The 25,304-nt window shown below is 44.2% G+C and overlaps 1 protein-coding gene across 1 annotated transcript in view; it reads left to right on the top strand.

Annotated features, from left to right (window-relative positions):
• Window positions 1-25,304, top strand: part of LOC100135871 (insulin receptor) — a 171,769-nt gene that overhangs the window by 28,523 nt on the left and 117,942 nt on the right. The window contains exon 2 of the mRNA XM_036986535.1: window positions 9,760-10,323. Within this exon, the coding sequence (XP_036842430.1) occupies window positions 9,760-10,323 (564 nt within the window). The remainder of the gene's footprint in view (window positions 1-9,759; window positions 10,324-25,304) is intronic.

The following is a 25,304-nucleotide window of genomic DNA, read 5'->3' as shown; positions in this document are numbered from 1 at the left end:
ATAATACTATTTAGGACTATATACTGTAGCATTTGGGAAGTCATCAACAGCTGTTGTTTAAATTCAGCCCACAATACATATAGGGTATAGGTTTTCAAACTTTGGTTGATCTACAAGTTAGTAATAAATATGTTGCATTCACGTCTCCATCTCAACCAAAAAATAACATTTAAAGAATTGGCTCCGATGTTGCTATCCAAGCAGAAGATACATCTCCAACCAAACATAATTCAATATTACTTTTGTAAGACAGGCTTAATATTAGGTTATTGAATGTCTTACAAACTATGTAACAGTATTTATTCAACCTTAGATATCAAAGATGATCTTATTGAAAAATCTATTAGTCCATTATACCCCCCCCCCCCTGTTTATTTTTATTACGAGTTATGCATGAAACACTGGAATCATCATCATAGATTCTGGTACAGGTGAGCCACAATAAAGATTCTGGTACAGGTGAGCCACTATAGATTCTGGTACAGGTGAGCCACAATATAGATTCTGGTACAGGTGAGCCACAATATTGATTCTGGTACAGGTGAGCCACAATAAAGATTCTGGTACAGGTGAGCCACAATATTGATTCTGGTACAGGTGAGCCACAATAAAGATTCTGGTACAGGTGAGCCACAATATTGATTCTGGTACAGGTGAGCCACAATAAAGATTCTGGTACAGGTGAGCCACTATAGATTCTGGTACAGGTGAGCCACAATATAGATTCTGGTACAGGTGAGCCACAATATAGATTCTGGTACAGGTGAGCCACAATAAAGATTCTGGTACAGGTGAGCCACAATACAGATTCTGGTACAGGTGAGCCACAATAAAGATTCTGGTACAGGTGAGCCACAATAAAGATTATGGTACAGGTGAGCCACAATAAAGATTCTGGTACTGGTGAGCCACAATAAAGATTATGGTACACGTGAATCACCATTTGATTCTGGTTCAGATTAATCACCATTTGATTCTAATACAGGTGAATCATTTGTCTCTCAATAATTACCAGAGTCATCTAGTTCAGTTGGGCCTACAGTTCTGATCAGCTGTGGCCAGGCAAACCCTATCATCCAACATTGCACCCTATTCCCTATATAGTGTTCTACGTTCCACCAAGACTACACTTGTCCAGTTTCCAACACTAGTCACTGTCACCACACTGGACTGGTTAGATTCTCAATTGGGAATGCTGGGATATAAATACTACTGTGCCTGGCTCTGGCAGAGAGAGGTCTGTCCCAAATGTTATTCTATGCACTACTGTTGACCAGGGCCCTTAAGACTCTATATAGGGAATAGGAGTCCATTTGGGACACAGGAAGTGTCCACATTTCTGCTGGGAACTGGGTGTATCTGTGGTGGCCTGGCTTTCCAAGGGGTCACTGGCTGGCTTTCTGACTGCTTTCTAGGGTCACTGACTGACTGACTGACTGCCTGTCCCTCCCTGTGTATCCATCTCTGTCTGGTTCAGTTTACTGCCACAGTTTACTCACACATCTGACTGACCAGTATGCTGGCCCCTTCACCTACTGTATCACACATCTGACTGGCCTGTATGCTGGCCCCTTCACCTACTGTATTACACACCTGACTGACCAGTATGCTGGCCCCTTCACCTACTGTATCACACACCTGACTGACCAGTATGCTGGCCCCTTCACCTACTGTATCACACACCTGACTGACCAGTATGCTGGCCCCTTCACCTACTGTATCACACACCTGACTGACCAGTATGCTGGCCCCTTCACCTACTGTATCACACACCTGACTGACCAGTATGCTGGCCCCTTCACCTACTGTATCACACACCTGACTGACCAGTATGCTGGCCCCTTCACCTATCACATACCTGACTGACCAGTATGCTGGCCCCTTCACCTACTGTATCACACATCTGACTGACCAGTATGCTGGCCCCTTCACCTACTGTATCACACACCTGACTGACCAGTATGCTGGCCCCTTCACCTACTGTATCACACACCTGACTGACCAGTATGCTGGCCCCTTCACCTACTGTATCACACACCTGACTGACCAGTATGCTGGCCCCTTCACCTACTGTATCACATCTGACTGACCAGTATGCTGGCCCCTTCACCTATCACATACCTGACTGACCAGTATGCTGGCCCCTTCACCTATCACATACCTGACTGACCAGTATGCTGGCCCCTTCACCTATTACACACCTGACTGACCAGTATGCTGGCCCCTTCACCTATCACACACCTGACTGACCAGTATGCTGGCCCCTTCACCTATCACATACCTGACTGACCAGTATGCTGGCCCCTTCACCTATCACATACCTGACTGACCAGTATGCTGGCCCCTTCATCTATCACACACCTGACTGACCAGTATGCTGCCAAATTAGTTTGCTAGTTTGCTAGTTAGCTGCTTCAGGGTCTTTAGATATTTTTGTCAGATGTTACTATGGAATACTGAAGTATAATTACAAGCATTTCATAAGTGCCAAAGGCTTTTATTGAGAATTACATGAAGTTGATGCAAAGTTTTTTGCAATGTTGACCCTTCTCTTTCAAGACCTCTGCAATCCGCCCTGGCAGGCTGTTAATTCAATTCTGGGCCACATCCTGACTGATGGCAGCCCATTCTTGCATAATCAATGCTTTGAGTTGGTCAGAATTTGTGGGTTTTTGTTTGTCCACCCGCCTCTTGAGGATTGACCACAAGTTCTCAATGGGATTAAGGTCTGGGGAGTTTCCTGGCCATGGACACAAAATATCAATGTTTTGTTCCCCGAGCCACTTAGTTATCACTTTTGCCTTATGGCAAGATATTCCATCATGCTGGAAAAGGCATTGTTCGTCACCAAACGGTTCCTGGATGGTTGGGATAAGTTGCTCTTGGAGGATGTGTTGGTACCATTCTTCATTGATGGCTGTGTTCTTAGGCAAAATTGTGAATGAGCCCACTCCCTTGGCTGAGAAGCAACCCCACACATGAGTGGTCTCAGGATGCTTTACTGTTGGCATGACACAGGACTGATGGTAGCGCTCACCTTGACTTCTCCGGACAAGCTTTTTTCCGGATGCCCCAAACAATCGGAAAGGGGATTCATCAGAGAAAATGACTTTACCCCAGTCCTCAGCAGTCCAATCCCTGTACCTTTTGCAGAATATCAGTCTGTCCCTGATGTTTATCCTGGAGAGAAGTGGCTTCTTTGCTGCCCTTCTTGACACCAGGCCATCCTCCAAAAGTCTTTGTCTCACTGTGCGTGCAGATGCACTCACACCTGCCTGCTGCCATACCTTAGCACGCTCTGTACTGGTGGTGCCCCGATCCCGCAGCTGAATCAACTTTAGGAGACGGTCCTGGCGCTTGCTGGATCTTCGTCACAACAATTGAACCGCTCTCCTTGAAGTTCTTGATGATCCGATAAATGGTTGATTTAGGTGCAATCTTACTGGCAGCAATATCCTTGCCTGTGAAGCCCTTTTTGTGCAAAGTAATGATGACGGCACGTGTTTCCTTGCAGGTAACCATGGTAGACAGGGAGAACAATGATTCCAAGCACCACCCTCCTTTTGAAGCTTCCAGTCTGTTATTCGAATTCAGTCAGCATGACAGAGTGATCTCCAGCCTTGTCCTCGTCAACACTCACACCTGTGTTAACGAGAGAATCACTGACATGTCAGCTGGTCCTTTTCTGGCAGGGCTGAAATGCAGTGGATATGTTTTTGGGGGGATTCAGTTCATTTGCATGGCAAAGAGTGACTTTGTAATTAATTGCAATTAATCTGATCACTCTTCATAACATTCTGGAGTATATGCAAATTGCCATCATACAAACTGAGGCAGCAGACTTTGAAAATTAATATTTGTGTAATTCTCAAAACCTTTGGCCACGCCTGTATACCCATTGCAAGACACACTGGTTGATGCTTATTTATAAAACCCTGTTAGGCCTCACTCCCCCTTATCTGAGATATCTACTGCAGCCCTCATCCTCCACATACAACACCCGTTCTGCCAGTCTGCCATTCTGTTAAAGGTCCCCAAAGCACACACATCCCTGGGTCGCTCCTCTTTTCAGTTCGCTGCAGCTAGCGACTGGAACGAGCTGCAACAAACACTCAAACTGGACAGTTTTATCTCCATCGCTTCATTCAAAGACTCAATCATGGACACTCTCACTGACAGGCTGCTTTGTATGATGTATTGTCGTCTCTACCTTCTTGACCTTTGTGCTGTTGACTTTGCCCAATGTCTGTACCATGTTTTGTGCTGCTACCATGTTGTCATGTTGTGTTGCTACCATGCTGTGTTATGTGTTGCTACCTTGCTATGATGTCGTCTTATGTCTGTCTTTATGTAGTGTTGTGTCTGTCTTTATGTAGTGTTGTCTCTCTTGTCGTGATGTGTGTTTTGTCCTATATTTATATTGTATTTATTTATTTTAATCCCAGGCCCCCGTCCCCGCAGGACTTTTGGCTTTTGGTCGTCACTCATTGTAAATAAGAATTTGTTCTTAACTGACTTGCCTAGTTAGATAAATAAACATGCTCGCTCGCACCTTCACCTGACTGACCAGTTGACCCCAGGTACAGTACACACACACCTGACTGACCAGGTGACCCCAGGTACAGTACACACACACCTGACTGACCAGGTGACCCCAGGTACAGTACACACACAGCTGACTGACCAGTTGACCCCAGGTACAGTACACACACAGCTGACTGACCAGTTGACCCCAGGTACAGTACACACACAGCTGACTGACCAGTTGACCCCAGGTACAGTACACACACAGCTGACTGACCAGTTGACCCCAGGTACAGTACACACACAGCTGACTGACCAGTTGACCCCAGGTACAGTACACACACAGCTGACTGACCAGTTGACCCCAGGTACAGTACACACACAGCTTACTGACCAGGTGACCCCAGGTACAGTACACACACAGCTGACTGACCAGTTGACCCCAGGTACAGTACACACACACCTGACTGACCAGTTGACCCCAGGTACAGTACACACACAGCTGACTGACCAGTTGACCCCAGGTACAGTACACACACAGCTGACTGACCAGTTGACCCCAGGTACAGTACACACACACAGCTGACTGACCAGGTGACCCCAGGTACAGTACACACACAGCTGACTGACCAGTTGACCCCAGGTACAGTACACACACAGCTGACTGACCAGTTGACCCCAGGTACAGTACACACACAGCTGACTGACCAGTTGACCCCAGGTACAGTACACACACACCTGACTGACCAGTTGACCCCAGGTACAGTACACACACAGCTGACTGACCAGTTGACCCCAGGTACAGTACACACACAGCTGACTGACCAGTTGACCCCAGGTACAGTACACACACAGCTGACTGACCAGTTGACCCCAGGTACAGTACACACACAGCTGACTGACCAGTTGACCCCAGGTACTGTACACACACAGCTGACTGACCAGTTGACCCCAGGTACAGTACACACACAGCTGACTGACCAGTTGACCCCAGGTACAGTACACACACAGCTGACTGACCAGGTGACCCCAGGTACAGTACACACACAGCTGACTGACCAGTTGACCCCAGGTACAGTACACACACAGCTGACTGACCAGTTGACCCCAGGTACAGTACACACACAGCTGACTGACCAGTTGACCCCAGGTACAGTACACACACAGCTGACTGACCAGTTGACCCCAGGTACAGTACACACACAGCTGACTGACCAGTTGACCCCAGGTACAGTACACACACACAGCTGACTGACCAGGTGACCCCAGGTACAGTACACACACACCTGAGAGGAGAGTCTTATGTCCAACAATAAAACAATTAAATCAACAAAACAAAAATGTGTTGCTCAGAACTGCTATTAGTAATTTTGGAAAAAGGCTCTTACAGATTGACTGATGCTCGTAATTGACACCTAAGTATCGTGAGGTTCCAGGTCCCTGCCCTATAATCCATAGACCTAGGCTAGTTGTTGAAGATAAAAACCTGCATAATCCCTATTGGACAGACCTACGTAACACAAATTGACCATTTGACCAAATTACTTGAGATTTTAGATCTGGGATAGCGAGATTTCTGAGTTTAGCTAATGTATTGATTTAGTTACAAAAGTTACAGCCTCAGCCCACGTACCAAATAAGAGTGACTTGACTCTGATGACAGCGCTAACTTCCGTATTAGAATAGAATGTGGGCAACAACCAATGACAGCACTTTAATACTAGAATGTGGGTAATAACAGCCAACAATGGAGCTGTATGTTATAATGTGGGTAAAAGCATGTCTTTGGTAACAGACAGATATATGGTTACTGAACCAACTGTCAGAGGCATAGGTTTAATCAAATCAAGACACACAACCACATATTTTGCTGTGATGAAGTTTATCTCTTTCTGGTCTATTTTGATTCTAGTCCTTTTGTCTAATTTGTATTTTTTTCTTTACCCCAAAACTGGTTTTGCAATTTAAGATGACCAAATCTTACACAATTCGCTGTGTGCAATTCTCTGAACTATGACTACTGTATTGTACAACCATCTCATGAATTTGCTGTATCTATTGTCTGTAGGGGTGCATGTGTAAAATCACTGAGGAAGCCAAGCCAGTAACAAAGCCATATTCCAACCTATGTTGTCATAATTGTGTGGTTTGTTCTATAACCCATTTCTTCATATGTCACTGTAATATCCAATAAGGCCGTGACAACACACAGCGGCAGAATAAATTCAACAACACCTACCTTTGTTTCATCACAAAACCGGAGAGCCACATCTGTCCTGTGAAGCCCACAAAGCAAATATTGCATGTAACAAACAGTTGTATCAGCTGCGGTATGGTCAAGCAAGTTCATGTTTTTGAGAGGTTACTAAACAACTAGTGATTTAGAACCACAGAGTTACCGTGAGTCAGCACAAAGACAACAGGAGCCCTGCCTCTGCTATTCCAGCACCATTTCAACATCAAATCAACAGGGCTATACATGCTTTGTTTAATACACTGAAAACAAACTTAAACATACCAAAAACAATTTAGTCCAATCAATGTTGCTAAATACAGTATCATGTGGTTGTCCATTGTACTGATGTGTGTGTAAGTAAAACAAATGTTGACTCCCCCTATTTGTCGTCTAGCTGAACGCCAGTCAAAATAAAACCAATCATGAAGGAAAGCCTGCTCATTAAAACACTTCACATTTCTCTTACGAATAAAACGTGGGGTTGTTTTAGGAACCTTAGTATTTCTAACAGCAACAACAGCACAATGGTCACTTAAATCATTACAAAAAACACCAACCGCAGAATATTTAGGTGGAACATTTTGTCAATATCAAATCAATCAGGGTAGGTTTTTCTGGGCATTTAAGATTTGGGCGAGTGGGTGAGTTAATCAACTGGGTAAGATTCATAGAATTACAAAACATTTTTAAATCATCAGACACCGGCTTTAACCAACACCAGTTGAGATCACCAATCAAGATCATTTCACTGTAAAGAAGTTTAGACATAAGGTTAATCAGAGAAGAAAATGCATCACCGAGAGCAGAGGGGGGTCTATAACAGCCAATCACAGTTATAGAGAGCAGAGGGGGGGGGGGTCTATAACAGCCAATCACAGTTATAGAGAGCAGAGGGGGGTCTATAACAGCCAATCACAGTTATAGAGAGCAGAGGGGGGTCTATAACAGCCAATCACAGTTATAGAGAGGCCCTTTGAAACCTCAATATTCAAAGCAAGAAATTCCAACTGTTTACAAATAGTTTCAGACTTTGCAACACTTACAGGGAATTTAGTTTTTACATATATAGCCACACCCCCACCTTAACTCGATCAGTGCGATTAAACATTGTAACCACTTATACAAATATCCTTATCAAAAACAGACTTGCTGAGCCAGGTTTCAGAAAACACAATTGCATCAGTTGATTTTAGCCCAAATCCTAACCCCATCAATTTTTGACGAGATTTAAATGAAAAATACCAAAACCAGATCTTGATTTAAAATCAGAGGGGGTTTGGAGACATTGCATATCAGGGCTAGGGTTAGGTTGCACGTTACCTGATATCTCCATCCATGGTTTAGGAAAGGGTCTATTTAGCAAGCTAACTACTGCAGGACATCAACACAAGCAGACCAGAAACTTTTTTCTGAAAAAGTTTTGCTTAGGAAGTTATTAGATTGATCTGAAGCCAAATCCAAACTGGCCTCCCTTGGGTGGTGTTTTTCTGCACCAGGACAACCTACAGTTGAGCTCAGCTCAACGCTGATCGGCTAATTCTTTTAATATATATATATATATATATATATATATATTTTTTTTTTTATCAAGGGAGGCCAAATTCTTGCTGGCATCAATCAATCAAATGCTACGGCAACAACATGTTATACTCTTTTTGTCCAGACAGCATCAGATACAGATTCGCTCGCTAGTGATGGTTTCTCGAGTGAGATTCAGCCACTTGCGAATTGACGAATGAGAAATGATTTTATTCATTTTTATTGGTCAAATATTTTGGGAAGCCTGGCCTCCCTTGGTATCCATGAATACACTGTCTATTATATTTAACCGTTTATCAATGTTAGTCAGTTGGGAATTGTTTCCCATTTGTAGAAATGATCGCCAACTTGCCAAGATATCCTAAATATCTTCTCGGTAATCTGCTTAAGTTACTGATAGTCAGGCTGATGGGGTTCTTAATCATGTTAATTATGTTAATTCATTCACCATTCACTACAACACAATTATTTCCCCTGAGGGGAAAAACAAAGTGGTATTGAAATAAAGATAAGTCAAATATGTTAATGACTGAGGTTGAATGTATGTTAAAGTAGGTCCAATAAAGATTGTTTTAATGAACTTGGTAGGCTGTAGTAAGAAAAATAAACGATAGCCTACCGTAGTTTATTTCTCCAAATCTATATATATATATATCTGCTCTTTCCATGACAGACTCACCAGGTGAAAGATATGATCCCTTATTGATGTCACTTGTTAAATCCACTTCAACCAGCTTAGATGAAGGGGAGGAGATGGGTTAAAGAAGGACTTTTAAGCCTTGAGACAGTTGAGACATGGATTGTGTATGTGTGCCATTCAGAGGGTGAATGGGCAAGACCAAATATTTAAGTGCCTTTGAACAGGGTATGGTAGTAGCTGCCAGGCGCACCAGTTTGTGTCAAGAACTGCAAAGCTGCTGGGTTTTTCCACGAGCAACAGTTTCCTGTCTGTATCAAGAATGGTCCATCACCCAAAAGACATCTAGCTAATTTAACACAACTGTGGGAAGCATTGGAATCAATATGTGCCAGCGTCCCCGTGGAACGCTTTCGACACCTTGTAGAGTCCACGCCCCCAACGAATTGAGACTGCTCTGAAGGCAAAAGGGGATGTAACCCAGTATTAGGAAGTTGTTCCTAATGTTTGTTAAACTCCAGTGTAGGTTGAATGTCATTTTGTAGAAAGCTGAACTCTGAGACGTATATTAGTTGCGGAGCCTAACTGATCATTAATGAATTAACCCCCAAAATAATAACTTTACATGAATAGGATAATAGATAATGTTCTCATTCTGGTTATTCCTCTAAAGTGGTTGGTTGTTGAATATTGGTTAATATAGTCCATAGAAATTAGATGGACAGCACACCAAAAAATTTCTTGAGTTAGACGATTTATTTTTGGTATGCTGTCCTTAACTTAGTTCCGTCTCTAATCAGTTTGTTTGTCTCTTCCCCTGAAGTCTCTGATGGGATCTGCTCCAGTAAGGACATCCGGAACAACGTGACCAACCTGCGCTCCCTGGAGAACTGCACGGTCATCGAGGGCCACCTGAAAATCATCCTCATGTTCAAGACTAAGCCCGAGGACTTCAGGGGTGTCAGTTACCCCAAACTGACCGTGGTCACAGACTTCCTGCTCCTGTTCAGGGTCTACGGCATGGAGAGCCTCAAAGACCTCTTCCCCAACCTCACTGTGATCCGAGGAAACAACCTGTTCTTCAACTACGCTCTGGTCTTCTTTGAAATGCTGCAGCTCAGGGATATCGGTCTCCATAGCCTGATGAACATCACCCGAGGAGCGGTGAGGATCGAGAAGAACCCGGACCTCTGCTACCTCTCCACCCTGGACTGGTCCAAGATCCTGGATACGGTGGAGGACAACTACATTGTGTCAAATAAGAATGACAGGGAGTGCGGGGACGTGTGTCCCGGGGCGCTGGCCAAGGGGAAGGCTACCTGTCAACAGACCACCATCAATGGGAACTTCAACGAACGTTGCTGGACGCACAAGCACTGCCAGAGAAGTAAGACACTGGGTTCTTTTATTATTATTATTCTATATTTTTAAAATGTATTTATCCTGGAAGTTCCATTGAGGTCAGAAGGCCTTTTTTTTACAAGGGAGATGATGGTGGGAGTGTCTTTAAATGCATGTAAAAATTGCACACTAGGAAAGATGATGATTGACCTTGCGGTTGTTGTCTTCCTTTTCTGCAGTTATTTCCATGTTTTTCGATGCTCTGTTGTCCCTGCCATAACTTGCTGTGCACAGGGCTTCCACTGGTTTTAATGTGTCAGGTTATTTATGTTTGTGTAGTAGTCAGGCACCATGTTGATTTTGCTTCTCCTTCCGTGTTGTGCTATTTATAAGTGAAAGTATATCAGTGAATGTATCTGATTGAGGGAGAGGGAGGGGGGGAGGGAGAGGGAGGGGGGGAGGGAGAGGGAGGGGGAGGGGGAGGGAGAGGGGGGGAGGGAGAGGGAGAGGGGGGGAGGGAGGGGGAGGGAGAGGGGGGGAGGGAGAGGGGGGGAGGGAGAGGGAGCGGGAGAGGGAGAGGGAGGGGGAGGGAGAGGGAGAGGGAGAGGGAGGGGGAGGGAGCGGGGGAGGGAGAGGGAGGGGGAGGGAGAGGGAGAGGGGGGGAGGGAGGGGGAGGGAGAGGGAGAGGGGGGGAGGGAGGGGGAGGGAGAGGGAGAGGGGGGGAGGGAGAGGGAGAGGGGGGGAGGGGGAGGGAGAGGGAGAGGGGGGGAGGGAGAGGGAGAGGGGGGGAGGGAGGGGGGGAGGGAGAGGGAGCGGGGGAGGGAGAGGGAGAGGGAGGGGGAGGGAGAGGGAGAGGGAGGGGGAGGGAGCGGGAGAGGGAGGGGGAGGGAGCGGGGGAGGGAGAGGGAGAGGGAGGGGGAGGGGGAGGGAGAGGGGGGGAGCGGGAGAGGGAGGGGGGGAGAGGGAGGGAGAGGGAGGGAGCGAGGGAGGGAGGGAGCGAGGGAGGGAGGGAGAGAGAGAGGGAGGGAGGGAGGGGGAGAGGGGGAGAGAGGGGGAGGGAGAGGGGGGGAGGGAGAGGGAGAGGGGGAGGGAGAGGGAGAGGGAGGGGGAGGGGGAGGGAGAGGGGGGGAGCGGGAGAGGGAGGGGGGGGGGGAGGGAGAGGGAGGGAGCGAGGGAGGGAGGGAGAGAGCGAGGGAGGGAGGGAGAGAGCGAGGGAGGGAGGGAGAGAGGGAGGGAGGGAGGGGGAGAGAGGGAGGGAGGGGGGGAGAGAGAGGGAGGGGGGGGGGAGAGAGAGAGGGAGGGAGGGGGAGAGAGGGAGGGAGGGAGAGAGAGGGAGGGAGGGAGAGAGAGAGAGAGAGAGAGAGGGAGGGGGAGGGAGAAAGAGGGGGATGGAAAGGGGGAGAGCGAGAGGGAGGGAGCGGGAGGGAGGGAGAGAGCGGGAGAGGGAGGGAGCGAGCGAGAGGGAGCGAGAGGGAGAGGGAGGGAGCGGGAGGAGAGGGAGCGGGAGGGAGAGAGCGGGAGAGAGAGGGAGCGGGAGAGAGAGGGAGCGGGAGAGAGAGAGGGAGCGGGAGAGGGAGAGGGAGAGAGAGAGGGAGCGGGAGAGAGAGAGGGAGCGGGAGAGAGAGAGGGAGCGGGAGAGAGAGAGGGAGCGGGAGAGAGAGAGGGAGCGGGAGAGAGAGAGGGAGCGGGAGAGAGAGAGGGAGCGGGAGGGAGAGAGAGAGAGAGGGAGAGGGAGAGAGAGAGGGAGAGGGAGAGAGAGGGAGAGAGAGAGGGAGCGGGAGAGGGAGAGAGAGAGAGAGAGGGAGCGGGAGAGGGAGAGAGAGGGAGAGAGAGGGAACACGAACTACTCAGGTTTACAGTGATGTCACTTAATAATCAGAGACCCAGTCTCCAGGGAAGTCAGATTACGGAGAAGAGTTGTTGGTAAGTGAGGTGTGTGTGTGCGTCAGACAGACAGGCAAAACTGCTGTGGTCTTGCCAAGGAACACACACTCTCTGTCTGTCTGTGTGCTCTACTAGACCTGAGAGTGTTGTTGTCTCAGTCTAGTCAGACATGACCTGTAGAGAGAGACTGTAGTGGAGTCTAGTCAGACATGGCCTGTACAGAGACTCTGTAGTGGAGTCTAGTCAGACATGACCTGTAGAGAGACTCTGTAGTGGAGTCTAGTCAGACATGACCTGTAGAGAGAGACTGTAGTGGAGTCTAGTCAGACATGACCTGTAGAGAGAGACTGTAGTGGAGTCTAGTCAGACATGGCCTGTAGAGAGACTCTGTAGTGGAGTCTAGTCAGACATGACCTGTAGAGAGAGACTGTAGTGGAGTCTAGTCAGACATGACCTGTAGAGAGAGACTGTAGTGGAGTCTAGTCAGACATGACCTGTACAGAGACTCTGTAGTGGAGTCTAGTCAGACATGACCTGTAGAGAGACTCTGTAGTGGAGTCTAGTCAGACATGACCTGTAGAGAGAGACTGTAGTGGAGTCTAGTCAGACATGACCTGTAGAGAGAGACTGTAGTGGAGTCTAGTCAGACATCAATCAATCAATCAAATTTATTTTATATAGCCCTTCGTACATCAGCTGATATCTCAAAGTGCTGTACAGAAACCCAGCCTAAAACCCCAAACAGCAAGCAATGCAGGTGAAGAAGCACGGTGGCTAGGAAAAACTCCCTAGAAAGGCCAAAACCTAGGAAGAAACCTAGAGAGGAACCAGGCTATGTGGGGTGGCCAGTCCTCTTCTGGCTGTGCCGGGTGGAGATTATAACAAAACATGGTCAAGATGTTCAAATGTTCATAAATGACCAGCATGGTCGAATAATAATAAGGCAGAATAGTTGAAACTGGAGCAGCAGCACAGTCAGGTGGACTGGGGACAGCAAAGAGTCATCATGTCAGGTATTCCTGGGGCATGGTCCTAGGGCTCAGGTCCTCCGAGAGAGAGAAAGAAAGAGAGAATTAGAGAGAGCATATGTGGGATGGCCAGTCCTCTTCTGGCTGTGCCGGGTGGAGATTATAACAGAACATGGCCAAGATGTTCAAATGTTCATAAATGATCAGCATGGTTGAATAATAATAAGGCAGAACAGTTGAAACTGGAGCAGCAGCACAGCCAGGTGGACTGGGGACAGCAAGGAGTCATCATGTCAGGTAGTCCTGGGGCATGGTCCTAGGGCTCAGGTCCTCCGAGAGAGAGAAAGAGAGAAGGAGAGAATTAGAGAACGCACACTTAGATTCACACAGGACACCGAATAGGACAGGAGAAGTACTCCAGATATAACAAACTGACCCTAGCCCCCCGACACATAAACTACTGCAGCATAAATACTGGAGGCTGAGACAGGAGGGGTCAGGAGACCTGACCTGGCCTGTAGAGAGACTCTGTAGTGGAGTCTAGTCAGACATGACCTGTAGAGAGACTGTAGTGGAGTCTAGTCAGACATGGCCTGTAGAGAGACTCTGTAGTGGAGTCTAGTCAGACATGACCTGTAGAGAGAGACTGTAGTGGAGTCTAGTCAGACATGGCCTGTACAGAGACTCTGTAGTGGAGTCTAGTCAGACATGACCTGTAGAGAGACTCTGTAGTGGAGTCTAGTCAGACATGACCTGTACAGAGACTCTGTAGTGGAGTCTAGAGGGAGCACAAACACACACTTACGCACAGGTGTTGATGTCATTTCCTGAGTGTAGACAGGCTGACAGACTAGTAGCTACTGAACCTGAGAAACCTTCATTGCCTCCCAAATTGCACCCTATTGCCTCTATACATAGTGCACTACTTTTGACCACGGTCCATAGGGTTCCATTTGGAACATGTACTCCTGCCTGCTGCTGAGGTGGTTTCTCCTTCTGAAGTGGGTTTACTGTAAAACCAGGATTAACACTGTCGGGCCTGTCAGCAAATCCGCTTTCAGCCTGAACTGAAAGTGAATAATGTAACGTAAAGGTCTAACTAGGGCTGGGCGATATGGCCAAAATATCATATCACAATATGTTTGATGTTTTTTAAAAAAATGTTTTTGGATAATAAAAGTTCTAAATATGCTTTATGAGTAGCTCATGACCTTAGGGTGGCAACACATACATTATATGTGATTTCAATGGGGCTTTGTCCATTCTGATGTATTATACTGTTTCAACGTCTTATGGCTGGGGGCAGTATTGAGTAGCTTGGATGAATAAGGTGCCCAGAGTAAACTGCCTGCTACTCAGGCCCAGTTGCTAATATATGCATATTATTATTAGATTTGGTTAGAAAACACTCTACTCTGAAGTTTCTAAAACTGTTTGAATGATGTCTGTGAGTATAACAGAACTGTCTGTGAGTATAACAGAAAAAAATCCAACCAGGAAGTGGGAAATCTGAGGTTTGTAGTTTTTCAACTCATTGCCTATCGAATATACAGTGTCTATGGGGTCATATTGCACTTCCTAAGGCTTCCACTAGATGTCAACAGTCCTTAGAACCTTGTTTGATGCTTCTATCGTGAAGGAGGGGGGAATGGGAGCTGAATGAGTCAGAGGTCTGCCAGAGTGCCATGAGCTGACCACGCGCGTTCACGTGAGAGGTAGCTGCATTCCATCGCATTTCTACATACAAAGGAATTCTCCGGTTGGAACATTATTAAAGATTTATGTTAAAAACATCCTAAAGATTGATTCTATACTTCGTTTGACATGTTTTTATGAACTGTAATATGACTTTTCATCTGAACATTTGCCTGGACTTGCCCGCGCGTCGTGAAAAGGAGCTATTTGGACTTAAATTATGGACTTTATTGAACAAATCAAATATTTATTGTGGAACTGGGATTCCTGGGAGTGCATTCTGATGAAGATCAAAGGTAAGTGAATATTTATAATGTTATTTCTGACTTCTTTTGACTCCACAACATGGCGGATATCTGTATGGCTTAATTTGTTGTCTGAGCGCTGTACTCAGATTATTGCGTGGTGTGCTTTTTCGGTAAAGCTTTTTTGAAATCTGACACAGCGGTTGCATTACTTTGAATACAGTGTTTGACATGACAACGAATGCAAAGGCCAGGGAGGAGTTATTGTGAAAGGATAGGAACCAAAGTGTTGATCAGTGTTTCCTAGGCCAATCCTATAATCTTGGGCTATGTTAAATGTTTTCTCTTAATACATTTAGCTAATATATTCATGCTTTGCCTAAACCTCGTTGGTTTAGATGATACTATTGCACAAACAACATGCTGATCTAGGCCTTTATTTTAGCCACAACTTGCTAAGAAAAGACAAACTAGCTATTTGCAGACTGTAAAATACACAAACTAATAGTGTAATTATAGAATTCTTGTGGATTTATTTAAAGAAGCAAAGTGGAAAGCAGCATTGTTTACATCAACGTCTCGTTGCATCTGCTGAATTGACCAGACTGATGGTCGGGAACTCCTTGGAACACGTTTCTTCTCTCTGTCTCTGTGTCCTTTCAGCCATGACCTTCTACTGTAAATATGAATGAACTACGTCTCAAGATTGAGTTGTGTTTTGATGTTTAACGCCTGTTGTTGTTATGACCAGTCTCTTAGTATAATTTTGATTAGGGCTCATAGGCTAGTGTTATGATGAGCTAGCCAATGGATGTCTGAATGAGCTCAATATCTGAGCAGGGCACAAGGGCATGCCTCTTTCTCTCTCCTCTCTGGCTCTCCTCCCTCCATGTTGTGTGGTTAGACCTGGGGCTTAACATATCTTTTCATGCTTTAGTGAAAGCAGGCCTGAAACCACAGGGTCGACACCACAAGACCACAGAGCCTGACTCACTACTGAGGCAGTTTGCTACTATTTATTCAAACAGCTGAAACCAAACATAGGTCAAGTCAAGGTTAATAAGGAACCACAGACTCTAGATTGAGTACAGACTGGGGTGGGATATGTTCATTTAAAATAAAGTAGTGCACTGAATAGGGTGCTAACGTAGTGCACTAAATAGGGAATAGGGTACTAAATAGGGAATAGGGTGCCATTAGGGTTGTACATTTTGCGGAATATTCAGAGGTGGAAACTTTCCGTGGGAATTAACGGAAATATATGCAAATTAATATTAATACATTTTAAATGTAGATGTTTTTTGCATTGGAAATATTTACCATATCATATGGAGACAGAAACATAAACCTTTTACCTTATCAGAAGTAGATATCATTGCAAATGATTAAATCCTTTCCAAAATAATAAAAATAAAAACAATTTAGTTACAAATTATACTTTAATTAAATAAATTGACTCTTCACATGAGATGACTCCACTGAACAACAAAATAAAGGGAATATTGAATGATCCCCAATGATCCATCACATCTTCCAAACATGTTTTCAACATACATCTGTAAAATGATAGTCTAGAAACTAAAGCTTTGGTTGTCTTCCTCTCAGGCTTCCATGTCTTCTCCCTGGACCTCCTCAATGTCCACATCTTGAACATGACTGAGGCTTCATCTTCACTGTCACTTTCCAACCTTATTGAGGATGGCTCGTTGTCAGGCTCGCAAAGCCCAAAATTTGCCCAGATGCCACCAATTTTTCAACCCTTGTATTGGTCAGCCTTTCTGTGCTTTGGTGTGTGTGTGTTCCCAAACAAGGACCAGTTGCGCTCTGAGGCGGCTGATGTTGGTGGGATTTGGAGGATAATGGCGGCAATGGGAAAGAGCCTCAGATCCACAAAGTCCCTTCCACCAGGTGGCTGATGAGATACGTTGGCACAACTGCCGTATTGCATCTCCATCCCAAAGCCCTTGCTTGGAAGTGTACTTCACCAGACTTCCAAGAACCTTGCCCTCATCCAGGCAAAGGTGGCAAGACACGGGAGTGATGACACCATAGGCCTTGTTGATCTCTGCACCAGACAGGATGCTCTTGTCAGCATACTTGGGGTTCAACATGTACGCTGAGGCGTGTATGGGCTTCAGGCAGGAGTATTAATGTTTTTTGATGTATTTGACTGCAGTTTCCTCTGCTTGGAGCAGCATTGAAGTGGGCAGGACAGTACGGATTTATTCTCTTACAGTGCCTTGCGAAAGTATTCGGCCCCCTTGAACTTTGCGACCTTTTGCCACATTTCAGGCTTCAAACATAAAGATATAAAACTGTATTTTTTTGTGAAGAATCAACAACAAGTGGGACACAATCATGAAGTGGAACAACATTTATTGGATATTTCTAACTTTTTTAACAAATCAAAAACTGAAAAATTGGGCGTGCAAAATTATTCAGCCCCCTTAAGTTAATACTTTGTAGCGCCACCTTTTTCTGCGATTACAGCTGTAAGTCGCTTGGGGTATGTCTCTCTCAGTTTTGCACATCGAGAGACTGAATTTTTTTCCCATTGCTCCTTGCAAAACAGCTCGAGCTCAGTGAGGTTGGATGGAGAGCATTTGTGAACAGCAGTTTTCAGTTCATTCCACAGATTCTCGATTGGATTCAGGTCTGGACTTTGACTTGGCCATTCTAACACCTGGATATGTTTATTTTTGAACCATTCCATTGTAGATTTTGCTTTATGTTTTGGATCATTGTGTTGTTGGAAGACAAATCTCCGTCCCAGTCTCAGATCTTTTGCAGACTCCATCAGGTTTTCTTCCAGAATGGTCCTGTATTTGGCTCCATCCATCTTCCCATCAATTTTAACCATCTTCCCTGTCCCTGCTGAAGAAAAGCAGGCCCAAACCATGATGCTGCCACCACCATGTTTGACAGTTGGGATGGTGTGTTCAGCTGTGTTGCTTTTACGCCAAACATAACATTTTGCATTGTTGCCAAAAAGTTCAATTTTGGTTTCATCTGACCAGAGCACCTTCTTCCACATGTTTGGTGTGTCTCCCAGGTGGCTTGTGGCAAACTTTAAACGACACTTTTTATGGATATCTTTAAGAAATGGCTTTCTTCTTGCCACTCTTCCAGAAAGGCCAGATTTGTGCAATATACGACTGATTGTTGTCCTATGGACAGAGTCTCCCACCTCAGCTGTAGATCTCTGCAGTTCATCCAGAGTGATCATGGGCCTCTTGGCTGCATCTCTGATCAGTCTTCTCCTTGTATGAGCTGAAAGTTTAGAGGGACGGCCAGGTCTTGGTAGATTTGCAGTGGTCTGATACTCCTTCCATTTCAATATTATCGCTTGCACAGTGCTCCTAGGGATGTTTAAAGCTTGGGAAATCTTTTTGTATCCAAATCCGGCTTTAAACTTCTTCACAACAGTATCTCGGACCTGCCTGGTGTGTTCCTTGTTCTTCATGATGCTCTCTGCGCTTTTAACGGACCTCTGAGACTATCACAGTGCAGGTGCATTTATATGGAGAATTGATTACACACAGGTGGATTGTATTTATCATCATTAGTCATTTAGGTCAACATTGGATCATTCAGAGATCCTCACTGAACTTCTGGAGAGAGTTTGCTGCACTGAAAGTAAAGGGGCTGAATAATTTTGCACGCCCAATTTTTCAGTTTTTGATTTGTTAAAAAAGTTTGAAATATCCAATAAATGTCGTTCCACTTCATGATTGTGTCCCACTTGTTGTTGATTCTTCACAAAAAAATACAGTTTTATATCTTTGTTTGAAGCCTGAAATGTGGCAAAAGGTCGCAAAGTTCAAGGGGGCCGAATACTTTCGCAAGGCACTGTACATCTGCAAGCAGAGTCTGAACATCAGACAGGGTGGCATTGTCTCCCTCAATCCGTGCAATGGCTACTGCTATAGGTTTCAGGCTGCTAACCACTCTCTCCCAAAATACATCATCCAGGAGGATCCTGTTGATGGGTCTGTCCATATCGGCAGACCGTGATATGGCCATTTCTTGGAGAGACTCCTATCCCTCCAGGAGACTGTCAAACATGATGACAACACCACCCCCAATGGGTGTTGCTGGGCAATGTCAATGTGGTGCTCTTATTCTTCTCACTTCTCACTTTGCTTGGTGAGGTAGATTGCTGCTATAACTTGATGAGTCTTCACATACCTAACCATTTATTTGGCTCTCTTGTAGAGTGTATCCATTGTTTTCAGTGCCATGATGTCCTTGAGGAGCAGATTCAATGCATGAGCAGCACAGCCAATGGATGTGGTGTGAGGGTAGGACTCATCCACTTTAGACCAAGCAGCCTTCATGTTCATAGCATTGTCTGTCACCAGTGCAAATACCTTCTGTGGTCAAAGGTCATTGATGATGGCCTTCAGCTCATCTGCAATGTAGAGACCAGTGTGTCTGTTGTCCCTTGTGTCTGTTGTCCCTTGTGTCTGTACTCTTGTAGAATACTGGTTGAGGGTTGGAGAGGATGTAGTTAATTATTCCTTGCCCACGAACATTCGACCACCCATCAGAGATGATTGCAATACAGTCTGCTTTATGATTTGCTTGACCTTCACTTGAATTCTGTTGAACTCTGCATCCAGCAAATGAGTAGGTAAAGCATGTCTGGTTGGAGAGGTGCATGCTGGGTGAAGAACATTCAGAAATCTCTTCTAATATACATTGCCTGTGAGCATCAGAGGTGAACCAGTTGCATCGATCAAGACATTCATCAGCATTCCTCTGACTACGTTCCTCCATTGAGTCAAAAAAACTTCTGATTCCAGGAGGACCGTGAGCTGTTACTTTCGATAAGGTGTCTGATTTTCACCTCGAATAGAAGTAGAGGGACTTTTGTCAGAGGTTGCTTGTTCTGAGCGCTGAGGGAACTTTATGCACTTGGCCAGATGACTCTGCATCTTTGTTGCATTCTTCACATATGATTTGGCACAGTATTTGCAGATGTACTCAGCTGCAGTGAAACGTCTCCACACATCAGATAGTGCCCGTGGCATTTTCCTGTAAAGATTAGAAAAAAATGTGTATAAAAACAAATACAATTCCATATGTACAGGTAAATAGTTAAGCAGTTAGATTAAACAACTCCTTTGTAAGATAAATGTTTTAAAATGAAACATGTAGGGAAACGGGTGAATTAACATCAGTCACGAGAATTTTGCTATCTCAATGGTTTAACTCAACTATCACTCAAGCTTTGACCAAATCCCAGAGGTTGTAAGGCTCTGGTTAATGAAGAATTAGACAAAGTCTCAGATTCTGCAATAGATCAATACTTTATTCAGAGAGCGCTCTGCCCCTCAGATGCAGAGCCAGTCTTTTTATACACACATACACACACACACAATTTCTTATCATAGGCTACTCCCTGCTTAGACAGGCACGATAACTATGTATGGGGGTAGTGGGGAACAATTCTCGTCTCACAGTTGCTCCCTGCTTGCATAGCTACAAAATAATACAATGCCCTAATTATAATTCTAACCAAGCTACACACCTCATCAGATTATATTCTTATGATTCAAACGCATTTCACACAGTTATACAGTTTCAGGGTGGAATACTTTAGTCATTATCTTAAACATACACATTCTTCTATCAGTTAGCAGGCTCAAGCAAGCTAAAACCCATATGGTAGCAAAAACTAACTAGCAGAAATTGTTAAGAAGTTACAAATGATTTAAACACACTTTGCTGTAGGCTACTATTTACTACTTAACAAAAACCATGTCATAAAATATATTCACCCCATCCAGTATTGAAATCAAAACTTACCTGAAAGTATGTCGTCCTTGGCTCAGACAGTGTAGTAGTGTGGGCTCAATAGCATCTCATTAGTGTGCAAGATCTTGAGAATCAGCTGTACATGTGATGGAAGAGTGCACTGCACACGTGATGGAAGAATGCACTGTGCATGCAGAGGGTTGCAATTCCATTGAATTGGGGATAGTTTAACCAAAATATCCCACAAGACCTAGAATTGCCTTATGTGTATCCCACAACAAAGGTTAATTGATATAAGCTAACTTTTTAAAAATGAATTTAAGCAAAATTCCCCAAATTCCAGGGCTTAACCTTTTGTAACTAGGTGGCAGTATTTTCATTTTTGGATAAAAAACGTTCCCGTTTTAAACAAGATATTTTGTCACGAAAAGATGCTCGATCGACTATGCATATAATTGACAGCTTTGGATAGAAAATACTCTGAAGTTTCCAAAACTGCAAAGATTTATTTATTTTTATTTTTATTTCACCTTTATTTAACCAGGTAGGCTAGTTGAGAACAAGTTCTCATTTACAACTGCGACCTGGCCAAGATAAAGCATAGCAGTGTGAACAGACAACACAGAGTTACACATGGAGTAAGTAAACAATTAACAAGTCAATAGAAAAAACAGTAGAAAAAACAGATATTGTCTGTGAGTGCAACAGAACTGATGTTACAGGCGAAACCCAGATAAAAATATATATTATCGAATTGTTATGTGAAAAACACCTTGAGGATTGATTCTAAACAACGTTTGCCATGTTTCTGTCGATATTATGGAGCTAATTTGGAAAAAAGTTTGGCGTTGCATTTTCCGGTCGATTTCTCAGCCAAACGTGACGAACAAACGGGAGCTATTTCACCTACAAAAATAATATTTTTGGAAAAAAGGAACATTTTCTATCTAACTGGGAGTCTCCTGAGTGAAAACATCCGAAGTTCTTCAAAGGTAAATGATTTAATTTGATTGCTTTTCTTATTTTTTGTGAAAATGTTGCCTGCTGCCAGCAAAGCCTAGCATATCATTATGCCATGATAAACTTACACAAATGCTTGTCTAGCGTTGGCTGTAAAGCATATTTTGAAAATCTGAGATGACAGTGTGATTAACAAAAGGCTAAGCGGTGTCTCAATATATTTCATTTGTGATTTTCTTGAATAGGAAGATTTTGTAGGAAGATTTATGTCCGCTGCGTTATGCTAATTCGTTTGAGGCTATGATTACGCTCCCGGATCCGGGTTTGATAGTCGCAAGAAGTTAACCTCTCTGGGATCGTTCGGGACGCTAGCATCCCACCTCGCCAACAGCCAGTGAAATTGCAGGGTGCCAAATTCAAAACAACAGAATTCCCGTAATTAAATTTATTTTACATCATTTTAAAGATACACTTCTCGTTAATCCAACCACAGTGTCTGATTTCAAAAAGGCTTTTCACTGAAAGCAGAACATATCATTATGTTAGGTCAGCAACTAGTCACAGAAATCATTCAGCCATTTTCCAACCAAAGAGAGGTTTCACAAAAAGCAGAAATATAGATCAAATTAATCACTAACCTTTGATGATCTTCATCAGATGACACTCATAGGACTTCATGTTACACAATACATGTATGTTTTGTTCGATCAAGTTCATTTTTATATCCAAAAACCTCAGTTTACATTGGCGCCATGTTCAGAAATGCCTCCAAAACATCCGGAGAAATTGCAGAGCCACATCAAATAATAGAGATACTCATCATAAACTTTGATGAAAGATACATGTTTTACATAGAATTAAAGATAAACTTGTTCTTAATGCAACCGTTGTCAGATTTAAAAAAAAAAATAAAAAAAGCTTTACGGCAAAAGCACAATATTCAATAATCTGAGAACCGCATTCAGCCACAAAAGCAAGCCATACAGTTACCCGCCAAATTGTGGAGTCAACAAAAGTCATAAATAACATTATAAATCTTCACTTACCTTTGCTGATCTTCGTCGGAATTCACTCCCAGGACTCCCACTTCCACAAGAAAGGTTTGTTTTGTTTGATTACGTCCATATTTATGTCCAAATACCTCCGTTTAGTTCACTATTCCAAAGGCACAATGCGCGAGCGCAAAATCCAGATGAAAAGTCAGTTACATTACAGTTTGTAGAAACATGTCAAACGATGTTTACAATCAATCCTTTTTATAATAAATCTTCAATAATATTCCAACCGGATAATAGCGTATTCATTACAGAGGAAAAATAAGGAATGGCCGCGTGACCGCGCAGTAAACAACTGGTTGGCCTCAGCCTAGTCCACTTGTTGAAACAGCTCTTATTCGACACCCTTCCACATCAGAAGCCTCAAACAACTTTCTAAAGACTGTTGACATCTGCTGGAAGCCTTGGGAAGTGCAATCTGGCCCCATAGACACAGCATATTGGATAGTCAATCACTTAAATGAAACTACAAACCTCAGATTTCCCACTTCCTGGTTGGACTTGTCTCAGGTTTTCGCCTGCCATATGAGTTGTTATACTCAGACATCATTCAAACAGTTTTAGAAACTTCAGCGTGTTTTCTATCCAATACTACTAAAAATATGCATATATTAGCATCTGGGACAGAGTAGCAGGCAGTTTACTCTGGGCACCTTATTCATCCAAGCTACTCAATAGTGCTGATCCCTGTACGGGGATAGCAGCCATAAGAGGTTTTAATAATCCACCTGTTTCCCTCCTTCAAAATGCATACAAAATTAATCCCAAACGTTACCCAATAAACTTCTCCAATCAAGTCAAACGATATTTATAATCAAACCTCGGGTACCCTAATACGTAAATAAATTCTAAAAATTAAGATGGAGAATCGTTACTGTCATTACCGGTGATAAACAACAAAGTACGCGCATTCACCAGTACACGTAACAAACACTACAGCCAAAATGGGAGCCACTTAGAAAAACTGCAAAATCTAGCTAATTTTCCTATAAACAAGCCTGAAACTCTTTCTAAAGGCTGACATCTAGTGGAAGCCCTAGGAACTGCAATCTGGGAGGTTTTCTCCTTCATATTAAAAATGACAGCCATAGGAATCAATGGTGGTATGAATTTTTTTTTCTTTTCTGAATGGTTTGTCCTTGGGTTTTTGCCTGCCATATCAGTTCTGTTTTACTCACATACATTATTGTAGCAGTTTTAGAAACTTCAGAGTGTTTTCATTCCAAATCTACCAATTATATGCATATCCTATGCATATAGCATATCCTATGCTTCTGAGCCTGAGTAACAGGCAGTTTACTTTTGGCACGCTTGTCATCCAGACGTCAAAATACTGCCCCCTAGCCCAAAGAGGTTTAAGAGCCGAAAAGACGGCAGCCATCCCCTCCGGCGCCATCATTGCGATAATCATACCATAACTCTAGTGTTCCAGTGTTGTGGTGATCCAGTGTAATAGTGAGCTAGTGTTCCAGTGTTATGGTGATCCAGTGTTATGGTTACCTTGTGTGATGGTGAGCCAGTGTTCCAGTGTTATGGTGTTCCAGTGTTATGGTGTTCCAGTGTTATGGTGATCCAGTGTTATGGTTACCTTGTGTTATGATGTTCCAGTGTAATGGTGAGCTAGTGTTATGGTGAGCCAGTGTTCCAGTGTTATGGTGAGCTTGTGTTATGGTGAGCCAGTGTTATGGTGAGCCAGTGTTATGGTGAGCCAGTGTTATGGTGAGCCAGTGTTATGGTGAGCCAGTGTTATGGTGAGCCAGTGTTCTAGTGTAATGGTGAGCCAGTGTTCCAGTGTTATGGTGAGCTAGTGTTATGGTGAGCTAGTGTTATGGTGAGCCAGTGTTATGGTGAGCTAGTGTTATGGTGAGCCAGTGTTATGGTGTTCTAGTGTTATGGTGTTATGGTGAGCCAGTGTTATGGTGAGCCAGTGTTATGATGAGCCAGTGTTATGGTGAGCCAGTGTTATAATGAGCCAGTGTTATGGTGAGCCAGTGTTATAATGAGCCAGTGTTAAGGTGAGCCAGTGTTCCAGTGTTATGGTGAGCCAGTGTTATGGTGAGCCAGTGTTATGGTGAGCCAGTGTTATGGTGAGCCAGTGTTATGGTGAGCCAGTGTTATGGTGAGCCAGTGTTATGGTGAGCCAGTGTTATGGTGAGCCAGTGTTATGGTGTGCCAGTGTTATGGTGTGCCAGTGTTATGGTGTTCCAGTGTTATGGTGAGCCAGTGTTATGGTGAGCCAGTGTTATGGTGAGCCAGTGTTATGGTGAGCCAGTGTTATGGTGTTCTAGTGTTATGGTGAGCCAGTGTTATGGTGTTCTAGTGTTATGGTGAGCCAGTGTTATGGTGAGCCAGTGTTATGGTGAGCCAGTGTTATGGTGAGCCAGTGTTATAATGAGCCAGTGTTATAATGAGCCAGTGTTATAATGAGCCAGTGTTATGGTGAGCCAGTGTTATGGTGAG

The sequence above is a fragment of the Oncorhynchus mykiss genome, chromosome 8 (assembly GCF_013265735.2).
Source record: "Oncorhynchus mykiss isolate Arlee chromosome 8, USDA_OmykA_1.1, whole genome shotgun sequence".
Lineage (NCBI taxonomy): Eukaryota > Metazoa > Chordata > Actinopteri > Salmoniformes > Salmonidae > Oncorhynchus > Oncorhynchus mykiss.
Note: the sequence above shows the minus strand (reverse complement) of the source record. Positions and strands in the feature narration are given on the sequence as shown.